The sequence below is a fragment of the Staurois parvus genome, unplaced genomic scaffold (genome assembly GCF_062004578.1).
Source record: "Staurois parvus isolate SC_StPar_1 unplaced genomic scaffold, SC_StPar_1.0 ptg000294l, whole genome shotgun sequence".
In the NCBI taxonomy this organism is placed as follows: Eukaryota; Metazoa; Chordata; class Amphibia; order Anura; family Ranidae; genus Staurois; species Staurois parvus.
In genome coordinates this window covers 5,094,850-5,116,698 of record NW_028318090.1, presented here as the reverse complement: position 1 = coordinate 5,116,698, position 21,849 = coordinate 5,094,850, and the positions used below count along the sequence as shown (strand labels likewise).

Sequence of the window (21,849 nt, the reverse complement as noted above, 5' to 3'; positions counted from 1 at the left end):
TTTTAAGGTTGTAACCAGAAAGAAGGGAAAATATTTTATTGGGGATACCTGTACCAGGGACAACTGAATAAAACAAGGATTCCCATGACTTTGGTAGATTTCCTCCAACTTCCTATTGTGCCTTAGGGACAGAAAGTAAAGGAAATCTCCCCTAGGGTACACAAACGGCAAAAGATAACCTGACAGTGCTTTTAACCTTTCCCTATACCAGCAATGGGCAAACTACGGCCCGGCGGACCTTTTAATCCGGCCCGCGGAGCTAGGCTCCCGCTAGGCTCCTCTCACAGTCCGCCCTGAAGACCGGTGTAGCATGAAAATCTGTCTCCTATGAGGATCTGTCCCCCTCGACGTATCTGCGCATGTGCCGGAGATCGCCGATCGGCTGCTAATGCCTGAAACTGGCACATGCACAGATACGTCGAGGGGGACAGATCCTCATAGGAGACAGATTTTCATGCTACACCGGAACGGCGCAGGAATACGGCGAGAGGAACGCGCGGAGCAAAGGTAAGTGAATTGACACAGGGGGGACTTGGGGACTTAATATGGGGAATGAATTAATATGGGGAATGAATTACTATAGGGGGGGATGAATTACTATGGGGGATGAATTAATATGGGGAATGAATTACTATATGGGGGATGAATTACTATGGGGGATGAATTACTATGGGGGATGAATTACTATATGGGGGATGAATTACTATGGGGGATGAATTACTATGAGGGATGAATTACTATATGGGGGATGAATTACTAAATGGGGGATGAATTACTAAATGGGGGATGAATTACTGTATGGGGGATGAATTACTATGGGGGATGAATTACTATGGGGGATGAATTACTATATGGGGGATTAATTACTATATGGGGGATGAATTACTATATGGGGGATGAATTACTATGCTTACTATGGGGGAATATTACTATACTTACTATGGATGACACATACACATCATTCATCTACTCTTGGTCCGGCCCCCGGGTCCAATATATGAACCCATTGCGGCCCTCAAGTCAAAAAGTTTGCCCACCCCTGCCCTATACTGTAAAAAAAAAAAGAAAACAAAAAAGAAAAAGTTTGGCTATACATACACTCCAATTGAACTGCCAAGAGCAAAATGGCAGATTGGGCAAACTGATAAAAGAATAGCAACATACAATTTCTACAAACTGCACAATATATTCAGACTGAAAGAAAAAAAATAAATGAAATAAGAACAATGGTGTATTTTACATTTTTTTTTAAAGAATTTTGATTACTGTCATTTTTTTTTGAGTGGATGTAAAACAGTTACCTTTTCTTGATACTGTCGACGTGAAGAATCTAAAGACTGAATTAAGGCTGTTGCGTGGCCAACAAACATAGCATAGCATGTAGCGCCAACAATCATACTGAGCATAGTTATCCAGAGGTCCGACATGCTAACTGGAGCCCGCGCCCCATAACCAATGCATAGCATATGACTCATAGCTTTGAAGAGTGCATAAGAATATTGTTTTCCCCAGGAATCATTCTGAAAAAAAAAAGAAAAAAAAAGAAGAAAATTATTAATGGAAAACGTTTGTCTTTTACGAATACATTGCCAACTCCAGTAAGAGCAGAGCTGTCGTGCAAACCATCTCATGCATGTCAAATGTATGCATTCCACCTGCACTGCCAGGCTATGCCTTGGAGAGCCTGTCCAATGCTGCTTATCACACTAAACTAAGATGATTAGATAGTTTTCCTAACTCTCTTGTGTATCTACTCATGCTTGTACATCAATTGCATTTTGCTGAAGGGAAATAACATTCCTTAAAACTAAAGACAGAGGATTACTGGGCTGGTACTCGATTAAAGATAGGCACAGTAGGCATGACATTTGAAATAAAGGCCTAGAATGATTAAAGCTGGCAACTTTCCTTCTTTTGGAGAAACACTGGGGTTGATTTAGTAAAGGAGAAGAGCCTTTTCACTCTGCCAAATGAATTTTCACTTTGCAAGGGAATTTCCACTTAGCTTAATGTGGTGAAGATTCACTTGTAAAGAAAACCCAATCGCATGCTGGGAAAATGTAAACAAAAAACACTTGCTAAGTGAACAATCTATTTGCCTTCAGTACATCACACACTTTCCCTCTGTTGGATTCAAATGCAGTTATTATTATATTATCATTTAAAACAAACATTATAGGCTATTCCAGAATTCCATTTACAATCAACAGAAAAGAAAAAGGTCGAACACTTAAAACCCAGCAGTTTTTATAAATGAAGTGTACTTTACAGTACTAAAAAAAAAAAAATCTCTCTCTCTCTCTCTCTGCGTGTATATATATATATATAATTTATTTATTTATATATATATATATATATAGTTTTTTTTTAATATATCATATAATAGATTAACTTTATTATCATCAGGTGAGTATGACATATTACATGTAAATATGTCATTATTTGCAACTTGCATCCAACAAAAGGATATATGAAAGAGCTCTTTTCTACTTTTATAGGAAAGAAAGGATTGCCCTAAGTAGTCATTCTACTCCAGGCTGCTATGCTTTCATAAGTATCAAAAATCTTCCTTGTTAATTTTCTTTTTTATAAATAAAGATTTTATGAAAATATTTAAATCAGTTTTAGAAACATAAAAAAATTAAAGTAAACCTGACATTTGGTAACAGGTTCTGTTTACAGTCCACCTTCTCTGCTACTAATGCTTAGCACTAACCAGGCAGCCAGAGGCCTTGGAGAAACCTAGAACTTCTAGATATGAGGGAGCATGTGACCCCCTTCTCCCACTATGCAGTGCATGGGGCCTGAGCAGGCAATCTCCATTCCCATGCACTGTCACATGGTGGTGGGTGGAAGGCACTTAGCCCTGTATAAGTTCTGACACGGACTAACACAGAGCTTACACAAAAGCTTGCGGCTGCAATCAGTGAATGAATCGGTGAGGGACTGCAGGGAAGGTGTGTATTAGATAAGCAGAGAAGGTGAACTATAAAAAAAAAAAACACTACTACTACAAAAAAAAAAGAAAATCAACCAATAACTATTACAGTTTCCCTTTAACACACTGTCTGCATAATCAAACCCAACCAAAACAAAGAATAAAAGACAAACTCCATATAGAGGGTGAGGATAGGAAAGGTGGAGAGGAGTGGACAGTCATATCCTTCAGTTCCATTTATCTATAAAACCACATGCTCTGCACTTTTCTATAAGTCTCTGTATTCATAAGTAATATACAGTGCTTTGAAAAAGTATTCATACCCCTTGAAATTTTCTACCACAACCAAAAACATAAATCTATTTTATTGGGATATTATGTGATAGACCAACACACAGTGGCACATAATTGTGAAGTGGAAGGAAAATGAGAAATGGTTTTCAAAATGTTTTTACAAATAAATATCTGAAAAAGGTGGCGTGCATTTGTATTCAGCCCCCTTTAGGCCCCATGTAAACGGGACATTTCTGACCGAATATAAACTGACTGCTGGAAAACGTAGGTTAAAAAAATGTCTGTTTAGCCGCGTTTGCATAATGCGTTGGTGCGCATTTGCGTTTAGAAGCGTTTTTTTAAATAAGCACAGGAGAACCGCCCAAATGCCCAGAATGCACTGAAAAGTGGTAAATTATTAACTATTTCAGACTGTTTCAGAGAAATACACACACAGTAGAAGCAGATACAGCAGTATGTGTTGAGATTAGCTTAGGTGTGAGTTGCTCATTAACATTTCTTTTGTTTCTAAGGGTGGCAAAGGTGTCTGGTGGAGTGAGTCATTAAGGTCACCTGGCAGGCATTTTTCATGAGGAATTTGAGGTGTGAAAGGGCATTAACATATCTTTTGTTTCCAAGGGTGGGAGAGGTCTGAGGTGTGAATTGGTCATTACAACGTGTGACAAGCGTGGTAGGAACATCCTGTGTTAAGGGTTTTGTCCATCTGAGCACCTTGAAAACTCTCTTTATGCATTTTTCATGGTGAAAAAAGGCTCTGAACAGCATTGGGAACTGGAAGAGTTAAAAAAATATTTCAAACGCAAACGCTTATAAACGTGATTTGTTACGTTTAGATGCGTTTACAAGTGTTTTGCGTTTGAAACACTGATAAAATTAATGTCTGAACGCAAGTTTGTTGCGTTAAAAAAAACGACTGTAAACTCAACTGCCTGTAAACGACTGTAAATGAAGATGTGTACATGGACACATAGGAAAACATTAGGGTGAGTTCAGGGGCTGCTGAAAAAAACTTGCTTTACAGCTCCTAAACATGAGTTTAGCAGCTGCAGTGTACATGAGCCCTTACTCTGATACCCCTAACTAAAATGTAGTGGAACCAATTGCCTTCACAACTCACCTAATTAGATAGAGTCCACCTGTGTGTAATTTAATCGCAGTATAAATACAGCTGTTCTGTGAAGACCTCAGAGGTTTGTTAGAGAACATTAGTGAACAAACAGCATCATGAAGGCCAAGGAACACACCTGGCAGGTCAGGGATAAACTTGTGGAGATGTTTAAAGCAGGGTTAAGTTACGAAAAAAATATCCCAAGCTTTAAGCATCTCACGGAGCACTGTTCAACCCATCATCCGAAAATGGAAAGAGTATGGCACAACTGCAAACCTACCAAAACATGGCCGTCCACCTAAACTAACAGTCCGGGCAAAGACAGCATTAATCAGAGAAGCAGCCAAGAGGCCCATGGTAACTCTGGAGAAGCTGCAAAGATCCACAGCTCAAGTGAGAGAATCTGTCCACAGGACAACTATTAGTCATGCGCTCCACAAATCTGGCCTTTATGGAAGAGTGGCAAGGAGAAAGCCATTGTTGAAAGAAAGCCATCAGAAGTCCTGTTTGCAGTTTGTGAGAAGCCATGTGGGGACACAGCTAACATGTGGAAGAAGGTGTTCTGGTCAGATTAGACCAAAATTTAACTTTTTGGCTTAAAAGCAAAACGCTATGTGTGACGGAAAACTAACACTGCACATCACCCTGAACACACCATCCCCACTGTGAAACATGGTGGTGGCATCATCATATTGTGGGGATGCTTTTCTTCAGCAGGCACAGGGAAGCTGTTCAAAGTTGATGGGAAGATGGATGGAGCCAAATACAGGGCAATCTTAGAAGAATATTTGTTAGTGTCTGACTTGAGACTGGGACGGAAGTTTGCCTTCCAGTAGCACAACGGCCCCAAACATACAGCCAGAGCTACAATGGAATGGTTTAGATCAAAGCATATTCATGTGTTAGAATGGCCCAGTCCAGACCAAAATTCAATTGAGAATCTGTGGCAAGCCTTGGAAATTGCTGTGCACAGATGCTCTCCATCCAATCTGACAGAGCTTGTACTATTTTGCAAATCAGAATGGGCAAAAATGTCCCTCTCTAGATGTGCAAAGCTGGTAGAGACATCCCCAAAAGATTTGTAGCTGTAATTGCAGCGAAAGGGGGTTCTACAAAGTATTGACTCGGGATGGGGGGGGGGGGCTGAATACAAATGCACACCACACTTTTCACATATTAATTTGAAAAAACATTTTGAAAACCATTTATCATTTTCCTTCCTCTTCACAATTATGTGCCACTTTGTGTTGGTCTATCATATAAAATCCCAATAGAATAAATTTACATTTTGTGTTGCAACATGACAAAATGTGAAAAATGTCAAGTGGTATGAATACTTTTTCAAAGCACTGTATATCTAAAGCGTAGGGAAGGATTAAAACTCAATGTTAGTTTTTCTTTTTGCTGTCTGTGTCCCAAAGGGGAGATTTCTTTTTACATCCTATCCTGAAGACATAACAGGAAGTCAGAGGATCTCTCCCCAATTGAGAGACCTTTGTTAAGATAACTCATACAGCTGTGTATATTGTAAATAGACCTAAATTGCAGGAGATAAAATTACTCGGCTATACAAAACATAGTACCATACATAATAAACCACTGTGGAGAAAACCTACCTACCTGCCTCTGCTGTGCAACCGCTAAATGCAAGTGGTAAATATGAAACATTTTTACACAATAATTAAAATGTACTAGACCAGTGGTCGGCAAGCCGCGGCTCGCGAGCCACATGCGGCTCTTCACACACTTTAATGCGGCTCTTCTGTGTGCCGGGCGCCCGCTCCCCTCCGTCCTCTCGGGCGGCCGCCCAAAAAGTCAGGACTCTGCAGCTAGCCCAGCAATGGGCAAACTACAGCCCGGCGGACCTTTTAATCCGGCCCGCGGAGCGTGGCAAACATTGGCTGTCAGGATGTAGGCGGGGCAGCGTGACGAACTCCTCCCCTCTCACAGTTCGCCCTGAAGACCGGAACGGCGCGGGAACTTGGCGAGAGGAACGCGCGGAGCAAAGGTAAGTGATTTGACACAGTATGGGGAATGAATTACTATAGGGGGGATGAATTACTATATGGGGGATGAATTACTATGGGGGATGAATTACTATATGGGGGATGAATTACTATATGGGGGATGAATTACTATATGGGGGATGTATTTTCAGTTTTAAAAATGTGGCTCTCAAAATAAATTTCAATTGTGGTTTTGGCGAGATTTGGCTCAGTTGAAAAAAAAGGTTGCCCACCACTGTACTAGACTAAGAGAATCATTTAATATTGCCACACCACATCTTTGTTTCTCTTAGGCTAATGCTCTCTCTGTTCATGTGTAAACTTTTCCCTTGTTTCATCTCTACAAACACAATAAATGCAGACACACTGCCTTTCTATCAGGAAAGCAACCCAAAGAATTTCTCTAGTCAAAATCATGACAACAGATAACACATCAAGGACGTAAATGTCATACATCAAGTTTGTCAAATGTAATCTTACCTGAAATGATAATAACTAGGCATCAATGATGAATGCACCATGTGACACCACCTTTATTATTTGTGTTGGTACATCCTATAAGTTTTTAGCCCCTTGGTGCCGGCGGCTCCTGACCCTTTAAGGGGTTTGTGACACCAGGAGGCGTAGCAGGGTTTGGGGTCATGTGACTCCAGCGATTGGCTATCGCAGCGGTCACATGATCAGAAAGCTCTCGACTGCAAGTAGCGTTTGAGACCTTTCCATGAGGCGACGGTAAATGTGCCGGGAGCAAATATGTGGCCCCCCACAGCCAAGGGGCCGCATATTTGCAGAAGCTTGGCACAAAGGAGTTAAACATACACACTTAAAAATTTACTTTGTTTTCCGAAATGTAAAATATTAATAAATATATTTAAAAACATCATAACTTCCCTTTGAGAACAATAACCCAGAGCACCCAATCCGAATTCACTCTGCTGATTTAATTTGAGCACACGATACATTTTAATTGGTTGAAAACAGTTATCACACATAAAAACCAACTGAACTTTTAAGCTCTCCATAGATAAAGCGATTTTCTTTCCTGCAACCACGAGTTGCAGAAAAGAAAATGACTTGATTCCCCCGTCAACACACTCCATGTTAATGGGGAGACCCGTCCCACGAAGCCACTGTGTTCTCAGTGATTACTGCTAGCGGTATAATAGCCGCTAGCAATAATTGAATGCAAAATCTGACAGACTGGTTGTACCCAAGTTTTTGATCAATCGATCAACTTGGGTACATTCAGACTGCCCATACATGGTTCAAATCTTGGTCGGTCCCAGCTGGACCACTGCTTTCACACAGAGACCAAGGGTCCTTTTCTGTAGCCTGCTGGCTACATACACTGTATAAAATATATAAATATATATCATACATACATACACACACCAAATACACACTGATCAGCCAATGTATATTACACTGAAATAAACACTGATCAATCCATATAATACAGAGTAGGTCCCCCTCTTGCCACCAAAACATCCCTGACCCATCAAGGTAAGTTGTGAAGTGGGGCCAGCATGGATCGGACTTGTTTATGCAGTATATCCCACAGATGCCAGACTGGACTGAGATATGGTGAATTTGGAGGCCAAATCAACTCAAGTCAACCTCAAACTCCTTGTTGAGTCCCTCAAACCATTTTTGAATAATTTTTTGCAAAGTAGCAGGGAGCATTATTGTGCTGAAAGAGGCCACTGCCATCAGGGAATATTGTTTCTATGAAGGGATGCACTTGGTCAGCAACCATGCTAGGTAGATGGTACGTGTCCATTGAAGGACCCAAGGTTTCCTAGAAGAGCTTTACCCAAAGGATCATACTGCCTCCACCAGCTTGCTTTCATCCCATACTGCATCCTGGTGCCATCTTTTCCCTATGTAGTTGATATACATGCACCCGGCCATCCCCATAATGTAAAAGAAAACGTGACTTATCAGACCACGCCCCCTACTTCCATTGCTCCGTGGACCAGTTCTGATGCTTATGTGCCCATTATAGGCACTTTTGGCTGTGGACACGGGTCAGCATGGACACCCTGACTTGTCTACGGTTGCTACAGAGCCCCATACACAACAAACTGTAATGCCCATTTTTTCTGATTTCAACACATCAGCTTCATGAACATTATGCTACTTACTGCCTAATATATGCCACTAACTTTTAGATGTCAATGTAACAAGATAATCAATGTAATTCAGATAACCTATCATTGGTCAAAGTTATGACTGATGTGTGTGTACATATACGTGTGTTCTTGAGGTGATGTGCAGTGCTATTTGACATCCAAACATGGTGTGTATTATGGAATCCAAAGAGTTCAATTTTGGTCTCATCTGACCAGACTATATTCTCCCAGTTTTTTTACAGGCTTGTCTAAATGTTGTGCAGCAAACTTCGAGCTTCAACGTGCTTTTTGTTCACCAATGGAGTCTTGTGTGGTGAGCGTGCATACAGGCCATGGAGGTTGAGTGCATTACTTACAGAAAAAATCCTCTTCCCCTAACAAACCTAATATGATAAACTAAGAGTGGCTGCAAACACCAAAATGTGTTCCCACAACACTGAAAAAATAAATGAATAGATAAATAGTGCTGCGCTACTCACTAAACCTAACCATAAAGCAAAAAGTAAACACCTGACAGAGCTAACTAAGGTGGTATAAGTGCATACCTAGAGAATAACTAAACACAAGTGAATGAAAATATCCAAACAGACTAGATGCCTTGCTAGGCAATACCAAATATGAACAAATCAAAAAGTGAAACTTCAACATATGTGCAAATAGACAATCTGAGTGATATATATCAAGGCATAAAAAATACACACACATATCTCTATCTCTCTCTCTATCTATCCATTCAGTCGTATCCGACCCTTGGCGATTGCATGGACCGTCACTCGTAAGCGACTTTTTCCATGAATTCTCTTAGCGATTATTTTACAGGGTAGGTTGCTAGGTCTTTCCCCAACCCCCACCATGCAGGAGATCCCACATGGCCAGGGATGAACACACACACACACACACACATATATATATATCTCTATATATATATATATATTTTTTTTTTTATAAAAGTCTTCAAGTCAGCATATGTTGCACACATGACTTGAACAGTGATCACCCTTAAAAATCCTCAACCAGCTAGAGTGCACGCTCACCTCCCATTTTTACCTACAGGGAATATAGGTCAAATGTGCTTTAATATCAACCCGAAATCCAACAACTATAGCTTGAATGTTTGGTAAATACCTGAAAAAAACTAAAATTGTGCCTGTGTTCAAATATATATCTTTTCATGTGACAACACTGAAGAAATGACACTTTGCTACAATGTAAAGTAGTGAGTGTACAGCTTATATAACATGTAAATTTGCTGTCCTCTCAAAATAACTCAACACACAGCCATTAATGTCTAAACCGCTGGCAACAAAAGTGAGTACACCCCCTAAGTGACAATTATCATGTTGGAATACTGCCCTGTGGCCAAGTCTCCGAAGGGAGGGGATCATGCTCTGCTTCAGTATGTCACAGTACATGTTGGCATTCATGGTTCCCTCAATGAACTGTCCCAGTGCTGGCAGCACTCATGCAGCCCCAGACCATGACACTCCCACCACCATGCTTGACTGTAGGCAAGACACACTTGTCTTTGTACTCCTCACCTGGTTGCCGCCACACACGCTGGACACCATCTGAACCAAATCAGTGGATCTTGGTCTCATCATTCCACAGGACATGGTTCCAGTAATTCATGTCCTTAGTCTGCTTGTCTTCAGCAAACTGTTTGCGGGCTTTCTTGTGAATCATCTTTAGAAGAGGCTTCCTTCTGGGATGACAGCCATGCAGACCAATTTGAAGCAGTGTGCGGCGTATGGTCTGAGCACTGACAGGCTGACCCCCCACCCCTTCAACCTCTGCAGCAATGCTGGCAGCACTCAAACGTCTATTTCCCAAAGACAACCTCTGTGCACTCAACTTCTTTGGTCGACCATGGTGAGGCCTGTTCTGAGTGAAACCTGTCCTGGTAAACTGCTGTATAGTCTTGGCCATCATGCTGCAGCTCAGTAGGGGGCCCCATGAAATGCCCCTGGTACCTTTTATAGGGATTTTGGGTGTGCTTTGAGTGTGGGAAAGGACACAGGGGCCCCATGATCCCTTATTGCCCAAGGGCCTCATAAGTTGTCAGTCCGCCCCTGCACACAGTATATAGCAGACTCTATTGACAACTTGGTGAGTTTCTGTCATCACTTTTCTATCTTTCTATGTATTTAACTGGTTTAAACAGAGTTCAATGTAATCCGTACTAAAAAGGCCCTTGTTCGGTTTAAACTAAAAGCTCCCTTAGACAAAAGATACTAAAACTACAGCAAGTTTTCCTTTTCTTAGCTTCACAAGCACAAGACACGTGAGCTAATCTCACAATAAAAAAGTGAAATGGATTATTCTCACGTTGTTCAGGTCGGAGGTCTCCTAGGCCACTGTTTTGGTCTCCTGGCTTTATACTGCCCGCTTATTGTCTGAAACCATCAATGTAGAAGTCATCAGACAATCAGGCTGAAAAGTTAGAGAGAGGACCACAACTTGGCTATGTAGTGGGAGAGCAAAAGAAGCTGCTTTGTACCATTTGTCTGAAAGTGATTTTACATGTTTGCTGTTACATAATTTCATATACAGTTTCAAAGATTCTTCCACTAATGGCTTTCTGTATATCACAAAGTACAGTTAGCCACCCTGGTAACTGTATCTATAGTCAAGTGTTTCTGTAGTTTTGGGTAGACTAGGGAAGGGTTAGACCCTCTGTCAGGATTTTATTGATGTATGTGCTCCCTCTTGTTGGAACTCTCTCTCTCTATTATTCCTGGTGAACGCTGTCAGTGGGAAAGAAAGTAATGGGAAATCCAAACAAAATTGACCTGCCATATGCATTTGTCAGGGGTGCCAGCTAAGCCAGCCCTCCTCCTCCATTCGTAGAAGCTATACTATAGCTTCCATCAATGAAACACGCCTGTCTTCTGTTCCAAGAGCAGTTTCCATTGATAAAAGTTATAGAACAACTTCTATGAATAGATGATGGAGGCAGAAAAGGCGGATATAGTCTGCACTTTCTATGCATGCTTATGACATGTCCAACAGCTGTATTAACCCCCCTCCACAGGACCAGAAGTCTACTGGGGTGGGGGAATGCAAGGGTGCAGAAGACGTGCTGTTTTATATATATACAGTATATATATATATATATATATACACTTAGGCTTTATTACTGTTATGAACAGGAGTTATGAGGCAGGTTGTCATTTAGTACTGTAATGCAGACTTGGGAATTATGTGGTCAGGTTCGTGTTTACAAGGAGGAGGCTATGGGGTTTATTTACCAAACCTGGAGAGTGCAAAATCAGGTGGACTCCTACATAGAGACCAATCAGCTTCCAGATTTTTTTGCCAAAGCTTAATTGTACAAGCTGAGGTTAGAAGCTGATTGGCTACCATGTACAGCTGCACCAGATTCTGAGCAAATAGCTTTAGTAGATCCTCCCCTATGAGAACTCAGGAGGCTTCAACTCTTCGCTCCAGGCTTAAAAAGCTAAAGAAGGGCAAATATAAAGATTTCATAAGTAAATTTTGCCAAATATACTGGTAGCTCACCTATTCTGCTCAAAACTACGAAAAAGAGAATTAGTAGACACACGGAGAACCGTAGTATAAAGATAGCTCAAGTTTCATACTTAAGCCATAATGACTAGACAGGAAAATCTAATTTCCATAAATATAATACAGTTATGTATTTATACAGTAGAAAGATCACTCTAGCACCGAGGAGTAAATTGAGGATGAGCATGGAAATAAATTGACTCTTCTCTTCTAAACAGACCGTGCCGTTTGTGGATTTCCAGATGCAATATTCCATCTTCAGGACAGAAATATTTGCATTGTATTGTTTTATTGGAAACTTGTGTATTTCTTGGAATGTATCTTTTTTCCTCTTCAAAGTATATTTTAGATTCATAAGTCACCAAGTCAGAGTATAGATAAAGATGTAGGCACAACACCCTCTCTATTTGTCCCGGTGACCATTGTCAGTGTTGGGCGATCCAAACATTTATAGCTATCATCCACTGACTGTAGACTAAGAAGGGATTTCCTCTCAATTGGCACCTGTTGTGTTTTCTGGACAGGACATTAAGGGATACAGTGGGACTCTCTAGAGTCTATTTTATGTTACACAATATTTGCAAAAAATCTTTATAAAATCTATACATTAAAAATAAATTACAATTTACTAGTGCATACAAACATAATAAAATCTACAAATTTTCAGTGTGGAATTAAAGTACAGGCGGTCGCTGAGTTACAAAAATCCGACTTGCATATGACTTGTACTGAATAACATAGGCAGCGGGACACCACTCTGGTACCAGAAAATGTCATGTAGCCATCTTGCTGCTCACTGCATGCTGCCACCTACTGTCCGGCGGACCTGCCAGCAATCTCAAATCACTGCATAGCCAGTTAACCTTTATTTATGATATTCAAAATTTAAAAACACATTTTTTTTGGAGTTATGCTTACAAAATTTAGCTGTTCCAACTTACATACAACTTCAACTTAAGCACAAACCTACAGAACCTATCTTGTTTGTAACCCAGAGAGTGCCTGTATGTGTAAACCCTCACTCTGTAAAATAGTCCATTTAGTTTAAAATAAAAATGAAAGGCAAAACATTTGTGTATAGATATACATTTTTAAAAATGATAAATAACATTTTCCTCTTTTTTTTTTTTTCAGTGATCACATTCTTTCTGTTCTCATCTGTATAAGAGATAGGTGAGAAAAAGAGCAGCAAGCTAACCTTTCCAGTGAATGGCTGTGCAAAAGGGGCATGTCAGCAGAAGTCTGATAATTGGAGGAGAGCAAGCAGAGTTCCCACTACAGCTAGAAAACTGACCGCGCTGTCAGGAAAGCAGAGGGACTGGCAGGAACACCAGGGATTTCACACAAAGGAAGAAATAGAGAGAACAGGATACTTTTTCATACAAGTACATGGTAGAGCAAGCACATTTCAGGAATATGAAATGTTGGGTTTACATACTCTTTAATAAATATGATGTGTCTTAAAATAAAGTGCAGAGCAGTGGGAAAGATGTGATGCCCAGAATATGGGTTGTGCCAGTATGTAGAAGAGATCGGGTGGCTTTGCAACTGTTCATATAAATTCTCCAATAAAGAGAATCCAGCTTAAAATTTTGAAAACTGCTATTGTCATCTTTACAGCCTCTAACTGGAATGGTGAAATGTTAAACTACATGCCAGGATTTTATGTCTGTCTGTAGACGAGATTTTCACTCACTTCCTGTCGGTGTGATGCTGGGACCAGAAATAGAGGGAGCGGTTGTCACTGGGACAGGAAGGTACTAAAATGTGTTTTTGTATGTGTTCTCAATGGGGAAACAGAAAGTGCGGAATGATCACTCCATTAAGGTACACAAATTAAAACTGGACAGTCGCCAAGTCTTCCCCACTCTGTCCAAAACTAAATAAAAAGGTGTAGCTGAAGTTAGGGGGATTGGCACACACACCATGTGCTTATTTAAAGTATTAAAAAAGGCAAAACTTTTTTTTTAATGCTTGGATACAGTGGAGAGGGATTAGAACACCTGTCAGTTTCTATTGCTGTATGCCCCCCCCCTCCCAATAGGGGGAGTCACCCTTTCTATTTTTGCTGTTTGCCATTATCACCAGGAGTGAAAGTGAAATAAATTCCCAAATTTTGAGTTATCACCAGAAAAGTGGGAAGGGAAATCCTCCAATGGGACACTAGTTCTGGTGACCCTGGTGATGATCAGGAGTTCCTTTGCTTTGGAAGGGATTTCCTTTCACTTTCTGTTTCGGCAATGGTACCCTCGCTTTCTCCAGCCAGAATTTTTAAAAATAAAAACAAAATATTTCCCTTTAGTTCTACTTTAAGGCCATCATGGAAAAATTATGTGAACATCTAGGATAATGACACTTGGGGTAGACTGACTGAGCAGCTTTTCAGAACATGCAGATGACTTGGAAGGTGGTTCAATAGATTTCTTAAATGGCTTAAGAAGTAAATAGAGTATTAGTGTGTACAAATCTGCCCAACCACTGTGAATCCCAGTTCAGGTGAATGGATTCTATAATTGTCAATAGAGACTCAAAGATCTAGAAACATTATCTGGACTACATGCTGCACTGCACTGTAAATAGTTACATTCCAAACTGCTGCAACACTCTACAGTACACCTGATCTGTGGCTTCCTATGGTGCAGTTTAATTTAAAATAAATATCTGTTTCTATTCATGGCTCATTACCATAAATTAGCATCCTGTTAATTCTAATTACCTAAATTATGAAGCGTATATCTGCATATATTTATGTTGGTAAATAGGGCAAACGACAAAACTAAACGTTTTTTGTTCAGTCTTTAATTAATTTGCTGATTACACCCCTCAATGAAGTGCATATGGTACTTTCTATAAGCACAAACATCATTTTCTGACAGGCTGATTAAACTAAGAAACCTGGGTTTTCTTGGCTTGACTAAGCCCCACCCAGGAGCAACACAAGACCACCTACATGATGTCACTGTGTTAAAATGTGATTTTTGTTTTTGGTATTTCATAAACTTACAGTACCTTTTATTAGTGAGATATGCTTAAACTGAACAGTCCTTCCAATTATTGTGTAAAAAATAAGAAATATGAGTAATAAAATAGTGAAAGATTGCAACAAATAATATAGAATATTAAATAATGTCAAAAAGCATAATGATGTTTGTGCGTGTATGTATATATTTGTGTGTTAGGGTGATCTTTGTGTGTAGCAGTGCTAATGTGAGCCATAAAGGTTTGTCTTCCAAAAAAGCACAGCCTTAGTCCCGCATATGGAAAAGTACAGTTGCCTTCAGAAATTAAACTCTCCACCTCTTCTTCCAACATTTAGCCACAATAGCAAACTGCATGAGGTTCCGGGTGGGGGGGGGCGGGTTGATGAGAATGTTCCATATGCACAGTAGTTATACATATATACAATTTCCCTAACACTTTATGTATCAATAAATGCATGCCTAATGGAATGTTCTTCCCTAGAATAATGTCTTAATCAAGCAATATTACAGTATGAAGACTGTGTTCCTAACTTATCCATGCTTAATAGACTCTTAGACACTTTCCATACAAGTAGAATCTTTGTCTTATACAATTTGGGAGGAGTTGAGTTTATACTATGTGTAAGTTTGCTTGAAACATTTTATACATTACAGGCCCCTCTGGACTGGTGGGCCTAGGACACCTGCCGCATTTGCCCTTAAGAATAAAACAGCCGTCAATCAGAACCCTATCTACTGGGACTGAAACAGATTTGTCTTCCAAGGACAGACTCCCAGGGGCCTTATATTATCTGAGTATTCACTTGAGCAGTCTCCATTAATATATAAAAAATATACATCACTATTATAGTCTTTTCCCAAACAATACACCTCAGTGACTTTCCAATCTTTATACAGTCTTCAAAAGCTTCACCATCTGTGATTAGCACCTTAACCAAGGGATACACCGAGCAGTTTACTAGAAATGTGGACATAGGAGACCATGGAAGGCCAGACATATTACAATATATAACAACACACAAGGAATGATGGATACTCTCTCTTCCATCAGAACCATATAACCAAAACTGTATTCTTCCCAGCTCATCCACTACTTGATAGTACCGTTCTCATTGCAGATGTTAGGACATAATAGAAAAATCTCCCATAATGCAACCAATAAAACAAAAAATGAAAATAAAAAGTAAAAACATACACATAAAAGCCAGATCGCTGGCCTTGAAAAATCACATGCTTCATCACTCCTGCTGGCTCAGGCCAATGTATTTGGCCTATGGGCCATCAGAGTCTTCAAAAATGCATCTCAATTTTGGTGAATTAATAGAAATCGCACAAACCTTTGTTATGAATGAACTCTTAATATTTTGAAAAAAAATAATCAATATTAACAATCACATGCACATATATTATGTACATGTGTGTATATTATACACTTAATCCTAAACTATTAGAATTTTTTTTTTTGGGGGGGGGGGGGAATCCAGCAGACTATAGGTGCAGGGTAGGGTAGGCAGCCTAATCCAACACAATGTTTTTAATGTAAAACAAAATTAACATACATGTAATTTGTGACTTTATGGCCCAATTATTTCTGTGAGCAAACACCTTGGCCTTTATGGATTCATTACTTTCTACCACCTACTCCTATTTTACTGAGGACTTCACTGAGGTTGCTGCTAGGTCAGAGTAAGCCTCATGCACACAATACATTTTTTAACCTATATGGAAGTATGAGTAAGGTAGAGAGAACCATGTGGAATGCAATTTTCAATATCAATTACCAATAGAAGCATAACATACAACCAGGCTGAGGTTTTAATCTTAACTCTGCAACTATGGCTAATATAGGCATTAGGCCCATGAGTGATTCCAGGTTCTTTTTGCTCTGTGGTATAACAACACATAGTCAGGGCAGGAGATTCATTTCTGGAGCCTGTAGTTACACAAATTTTTCACCCTTCACAACAACCTTCTTCCAGTATTACATCTTTCACACAAAAATGTACTTGTGTTCCTGGTCCTATTCTTTCTTTAAAGGTTGTGAAAATATGTATATTACCATTATATTAGATAAGGATACAATATAGGATACAAGGATAACCCACCTTTTTCTCTCAGCAGCTTACAGACTTGTTGGCTGCTGTGCCTAATGGTAAATCCAACCATGGATACAGTATATCTGAGCTCACTGTGCTATATACTGTGACTGCTTACTAAACTTTCACCATACCGGTTTCTCTGCTTAACCAGCTCCATGAAAACCACGTACCATTTCATTATATAGGAGTGCCAATGTGGCACAATATTGTTTGGACCACAATGATCTTTCCAACTGATTCCTGTGTCAGTAACTCCCTCTGCATCTTACTCCAGGTCATGGAATCCAGTTAGCATATAATACAATAGATAGGAAACAATCATAGTCTTAGCATTAGAGGTCTGCTTTTTCTGAGATTTTATCCTGTTCAGAGTTTTAAAATAAACCATTGCAAGAAGGAAAAATCTTGTATAATAATAATGATAACCTTTAGGCCCCTTTCACATGGCTGGGTTTGTGCGGCCACCAGATTCCTGAGGCAAGGATCTGTGCATTCTTGCTGCTAGAATGACAGGTTTATGTAATCAGCAACATCTGCTCAGCCAATTTAGACTATTGGTGGGCTGTTCGCATGAAGCCACACACAGAATGGTTAGCTGCAGATTGGGACAGATGCCCAAGCCTGAACGTAGTTGCCCACTGCTAATTGCATAACCTGGTCATTTCAGCAGCAAGAATCTACAGCTTCTTGCAGCAGGACTCTGGTGACCCAGCCATAGGCACTCATCAAGAGTGCAAACTATGCCTACCCTTTCTGCTCCTCCCCTTCAATTCATAGAAGCTGTACTATAGCTTCTGTTCTGTCATCACATCATTGTGTTGAGTAGGGAGCCATCTACTGGGCATTCACGGCACTCTTTTGTACTTTTGTCAATAAAGAACAGGAAGCTTGTTAAAAATAAAGATTTTCCATTTACCACTGCACTTCCACTTTAGCTTCCAGAAGGACACGCTAGTAAAGGCTTCCTTTCTCCCTTTGATACACATATGCCTGCAAGTTCTTTCATTGGGTTTGTCAAAGTCATATATATATATATATATATATATATATATATATATATATATATATCACATTTTAATATTGATGTGATTTGCCGGTAGCTGTTTGAAAGAAATGTGTTCATTGAATGCATTTATAAGGGACATGTGTTCAAATATATTGTAACTTCAGTTTTTGTGATTGTATTGCAGTTTTAAACAACTATTCACAGAAGTAAATTCAGTTTTGAAATGAAACACAATGCTGTTTCTGTCAGTTTTGTTAGCTAGCTGTCAGCTAACAGTTAGCAGGACAGCACAGCTTTCATCAATGAAAAGTGCTCTATAAACAGAGGTGGTTTCATTCATCTCTCTTGTTCTTCTTTCATATTTCTTATCGCACTCTTTAATGATGGAAGCTATAGTACAGCTTCTATGAACGGAAGAGGGAGACAGAAAGGATGGGCATAGTAGGCACTTAACAAGTGGTGATGACAGGTCCAGTGGCTGTATTAACCCTCGCATCACTGGAAATTAACAGCTGAAGGGGGAATTTGAGGGGAGGGCTCAGAGGACTGAAGATTTCAAATAAGAAAGCAGACATCCGCACAAGGGACACTTCTTATTAAATGTAAGTACTAGTCCTTGTGCATATATATATATATATATATATATATATATATATATATATATATATATATATATATATATATATATATATACACACACACACACACAATTAAATGTAGACTGGTATACACACTCAGAAGCCATGAGACAGGTTGTCATGTAAAATGATCATGCACACTAGGAACCTATGAGGTCTGGTTGGTGTTTGTAGGGTAATGACCATAAGAACACAGGAGGCCACTCAAGCTCTCCGTTCCTGGCTTCAAAAGCTAAAGAAGGTGCCACCTTGACAAATGTAATGGTAGCTCACCTATTCTGTTCAATCGAAACTCTGAAAACAAACAAGTCGTAGACATAAGGAGAACTGCAGAATAAATAGTAGCTCAGATTTCATACTTGAGCCATAATGACTAGACAGGAAAGCTGATTTCCATAAATATAATACAGTTATGTATTTATACAGTAGAAATATCGCTCTAGCACTGAGTAAAATGAGGATGAGGATGGAGATAAATACATTGACTCTTCCCTCTACATAAACAGACCATGCCTTTTGTGGATTTGCAATTGGAGTATTCCATCTTCAGGACAGAAATATTTGCATTACGTTGATTTTATTGTCAGCTTATGTATTTCCTGGATTGTATCTTTTTTTTCCTGTTCAAAGTATATTTTAGTTTCATAAATCACTCAGATAATGCATGCACAACGGCATTTTGACATTGAGTGCAAAACAGATGGATCTATAGTATGTATGCATGGGTAAAATCATAATTAACTAATACAATACAGAAAATATACCATTAGTATATGAAAGGTTGTAAAGACTTGAACATATGCTACATGCTAAACTTTAACTGAAAAAAACACAGATAAGGAAAGGTAGCAAAGGAGACATTTGAACTTAGTCTCTGAGGACATTTTTTGCAGTAGGCGGAGTGTTTTTATCTTTTTGTTTTTAATTTTTCAAGCCCATGATAGGTATGCAAAAGAGTAAACAAATGAACAAAAAAAGGACACATGAAACACATACAAAAATTGCACTGGGTGTGTCACTGGACCCCTCCCAAAGAGTTAGGACCCCTCCCAAAGAGTAAGGACCCCTTCCTGACCCCTGGAGTGCAAGGCTTCTGGCACTCTGATGCACCTAGCGAGAAAGCCCAAAGCTGACTACTGAGTACTAAGTAAGAGATCTCCAGAAAATAGAACCCCAAGGCATGAGGAGGAAAGAATCTAATGGCCATCAGTTGGGGAAAGTTATAACAAAAACAAGATATGAAATTCCAGTACCATGTAAATATCTTTTAAGCAAAGAGTACAAGATAACCATAACACACCGGTCACACTGGATGCGAATTGGCATTCAATTTGCATGCCATGCGACTTACAAATCACATGCCAAATCGCAGCCAATTAGAGAGGTCATATCAATGCGGCTGCAACTTGGTTGGAGCCGCACTGATTTCTAAAGTAGTACATGCACTACTTTTGGTGCGATTTGCATAGACATCTGTATCAGATGTCTTGCAAATCACACCTGAAATCGGCAGGTCATCCAACTTTGAAATAGTGCAACTTCACTGTAAGTCGCATGATTTCAATGTAGGGTTTGATGTGATCGGGGTGTTAAGGTGAGAAGGGACTAAGAGAATCAAAAGACCCTCAATTCTATCAGTGCATAGCACAGTAAGACCTTAAAAAAAGGAGGTATCCACATGTCTTATTCCATCACATATTGAAAAAATAGAGAGTTATTCCTGATTTCAGGTCAGTGGAGGGAGCCAGGCATTCCTTTACATCCCAAACAGCCAAATGCACATGCAGAACGGCTGGTGTATAGTGCAAATATAGTCTAATACAGCCATTCTCAACCAGGATTCTATGAATCCCTATGGTTCCTCCAAAGGGTTGCTAAGGGTTCCTTGGGCAATGAGCAATTTCTTCCTCTCAGATACATAACCTCTGAAACCAATGACTTTTTTTTAGCTGTAAGGGGGGGATTCTTCCCAATGATGATGAATGTAAGGAGCATTCTTCCCAATAAACATCAGGCTAATGTACCATGAGCTGTAGCTATTGTAATTATTAGCATGGGTTCCCTGCAACCAGAAGGTTATTTCAAGGGTTCCTCCATCGCTTCTATGGTGTAGGGCTTGGCACACAACTAGACATTATAACCATACACGGTATGGTGAGAAGGGATTCACGTAATCAAAATCAGTCTTCCACTTTAATCAGTCTTCCACTTTAATCAGTGCATGTGGCACAGTAAAGCCTTCGTAAAACAGAAGGTATTTTTTACACAAAGAGTAAAATCAGTTGCATGCGTACCTCTGCCATTTCCCCTGCACAAGAAGGTGTACACCTTGAGAAAGAGCAGAGGTCCACTTGAAACTGTTGGTGAAGTAGACATTACCATTTGCCTAATAAATACCTATCTGGTACTGCAATCATATACTGTATATATTAGGAATTGGATCCTGTTGGGTTGGGAATGTATTCAGATTGTCCCAGACTATAAGGGCACATATATTGTACCTGTATGCCAGTGGAGGGCCATGTTTACCTACACTGGCATGCACAGGTGTTGCATGCATCCCTGTGTAGGCAGTACCATTGCTGTCACTTGGGACGCAATGGCTGCACAGACACAGCTGCTACTCCCAAGGTGACCCTGTGGGTGCAGCTGTGTGTCCTGATAGACATCTATGGGACTGCCGACACAAGTGCATCCTGGCATGGGCAAAATATGACTACGTATGAGGCATGGAAGTAGTTGGCCATGTGAACGAGGCCTAATAGCAGACAAAAAAAATCACCTTCTGGTATGTTACGTTATAGTTACGTACATCCTGTGTGAATGAAGCCTAATTGTACAAATAGGACATAGATCTTATTTTTTAATTTGCTTATTGCTCATATAACATAATAGAACCATACCATAAGACACAACAATGTTAGATGCCACAAAGATGTTTGTGTCTGATACCTCCTCCTGGTGTCCAGTCAAAACTGCTTTATATTGAAGGGAGAAATGAGGCCACATGGTTTTATTGGGTATAATGGCACTTAAGGAGAAAGACTATTTGTATCTTGGAGTTCAGCTAATTACTTATTAGGCACAATGAACAGCCCTCGGTAGTACAAATGGTAACACCC

The 21,849-nt window shown here is 39.8% G+C and overlaps 1 protein-coding gene across 1 annotated transcript in view; it reads right to left on the bottom strand.

Moving 5' to 3' along the window:
- The window catches only part of HCN1 (hyperpolarization activated cyclic nucleotide gated potassium channel 1), a 508,954-nt gene that overhangs the window by 169,023 nt on the left and 318,082 nt on the right, over positions 1-21,849 (bottom strand). The window contains exon 4 of the mRNA XM_089682702.1: positions 1,302-1,520. Within this exon, the coding sequence (XP_089538828.1) occupies positions 1,302-1,520 (219 nt within the window). The remainder of the gene's footprint in view (positions 1-1,301; positions 1,521-21,849) is intronic.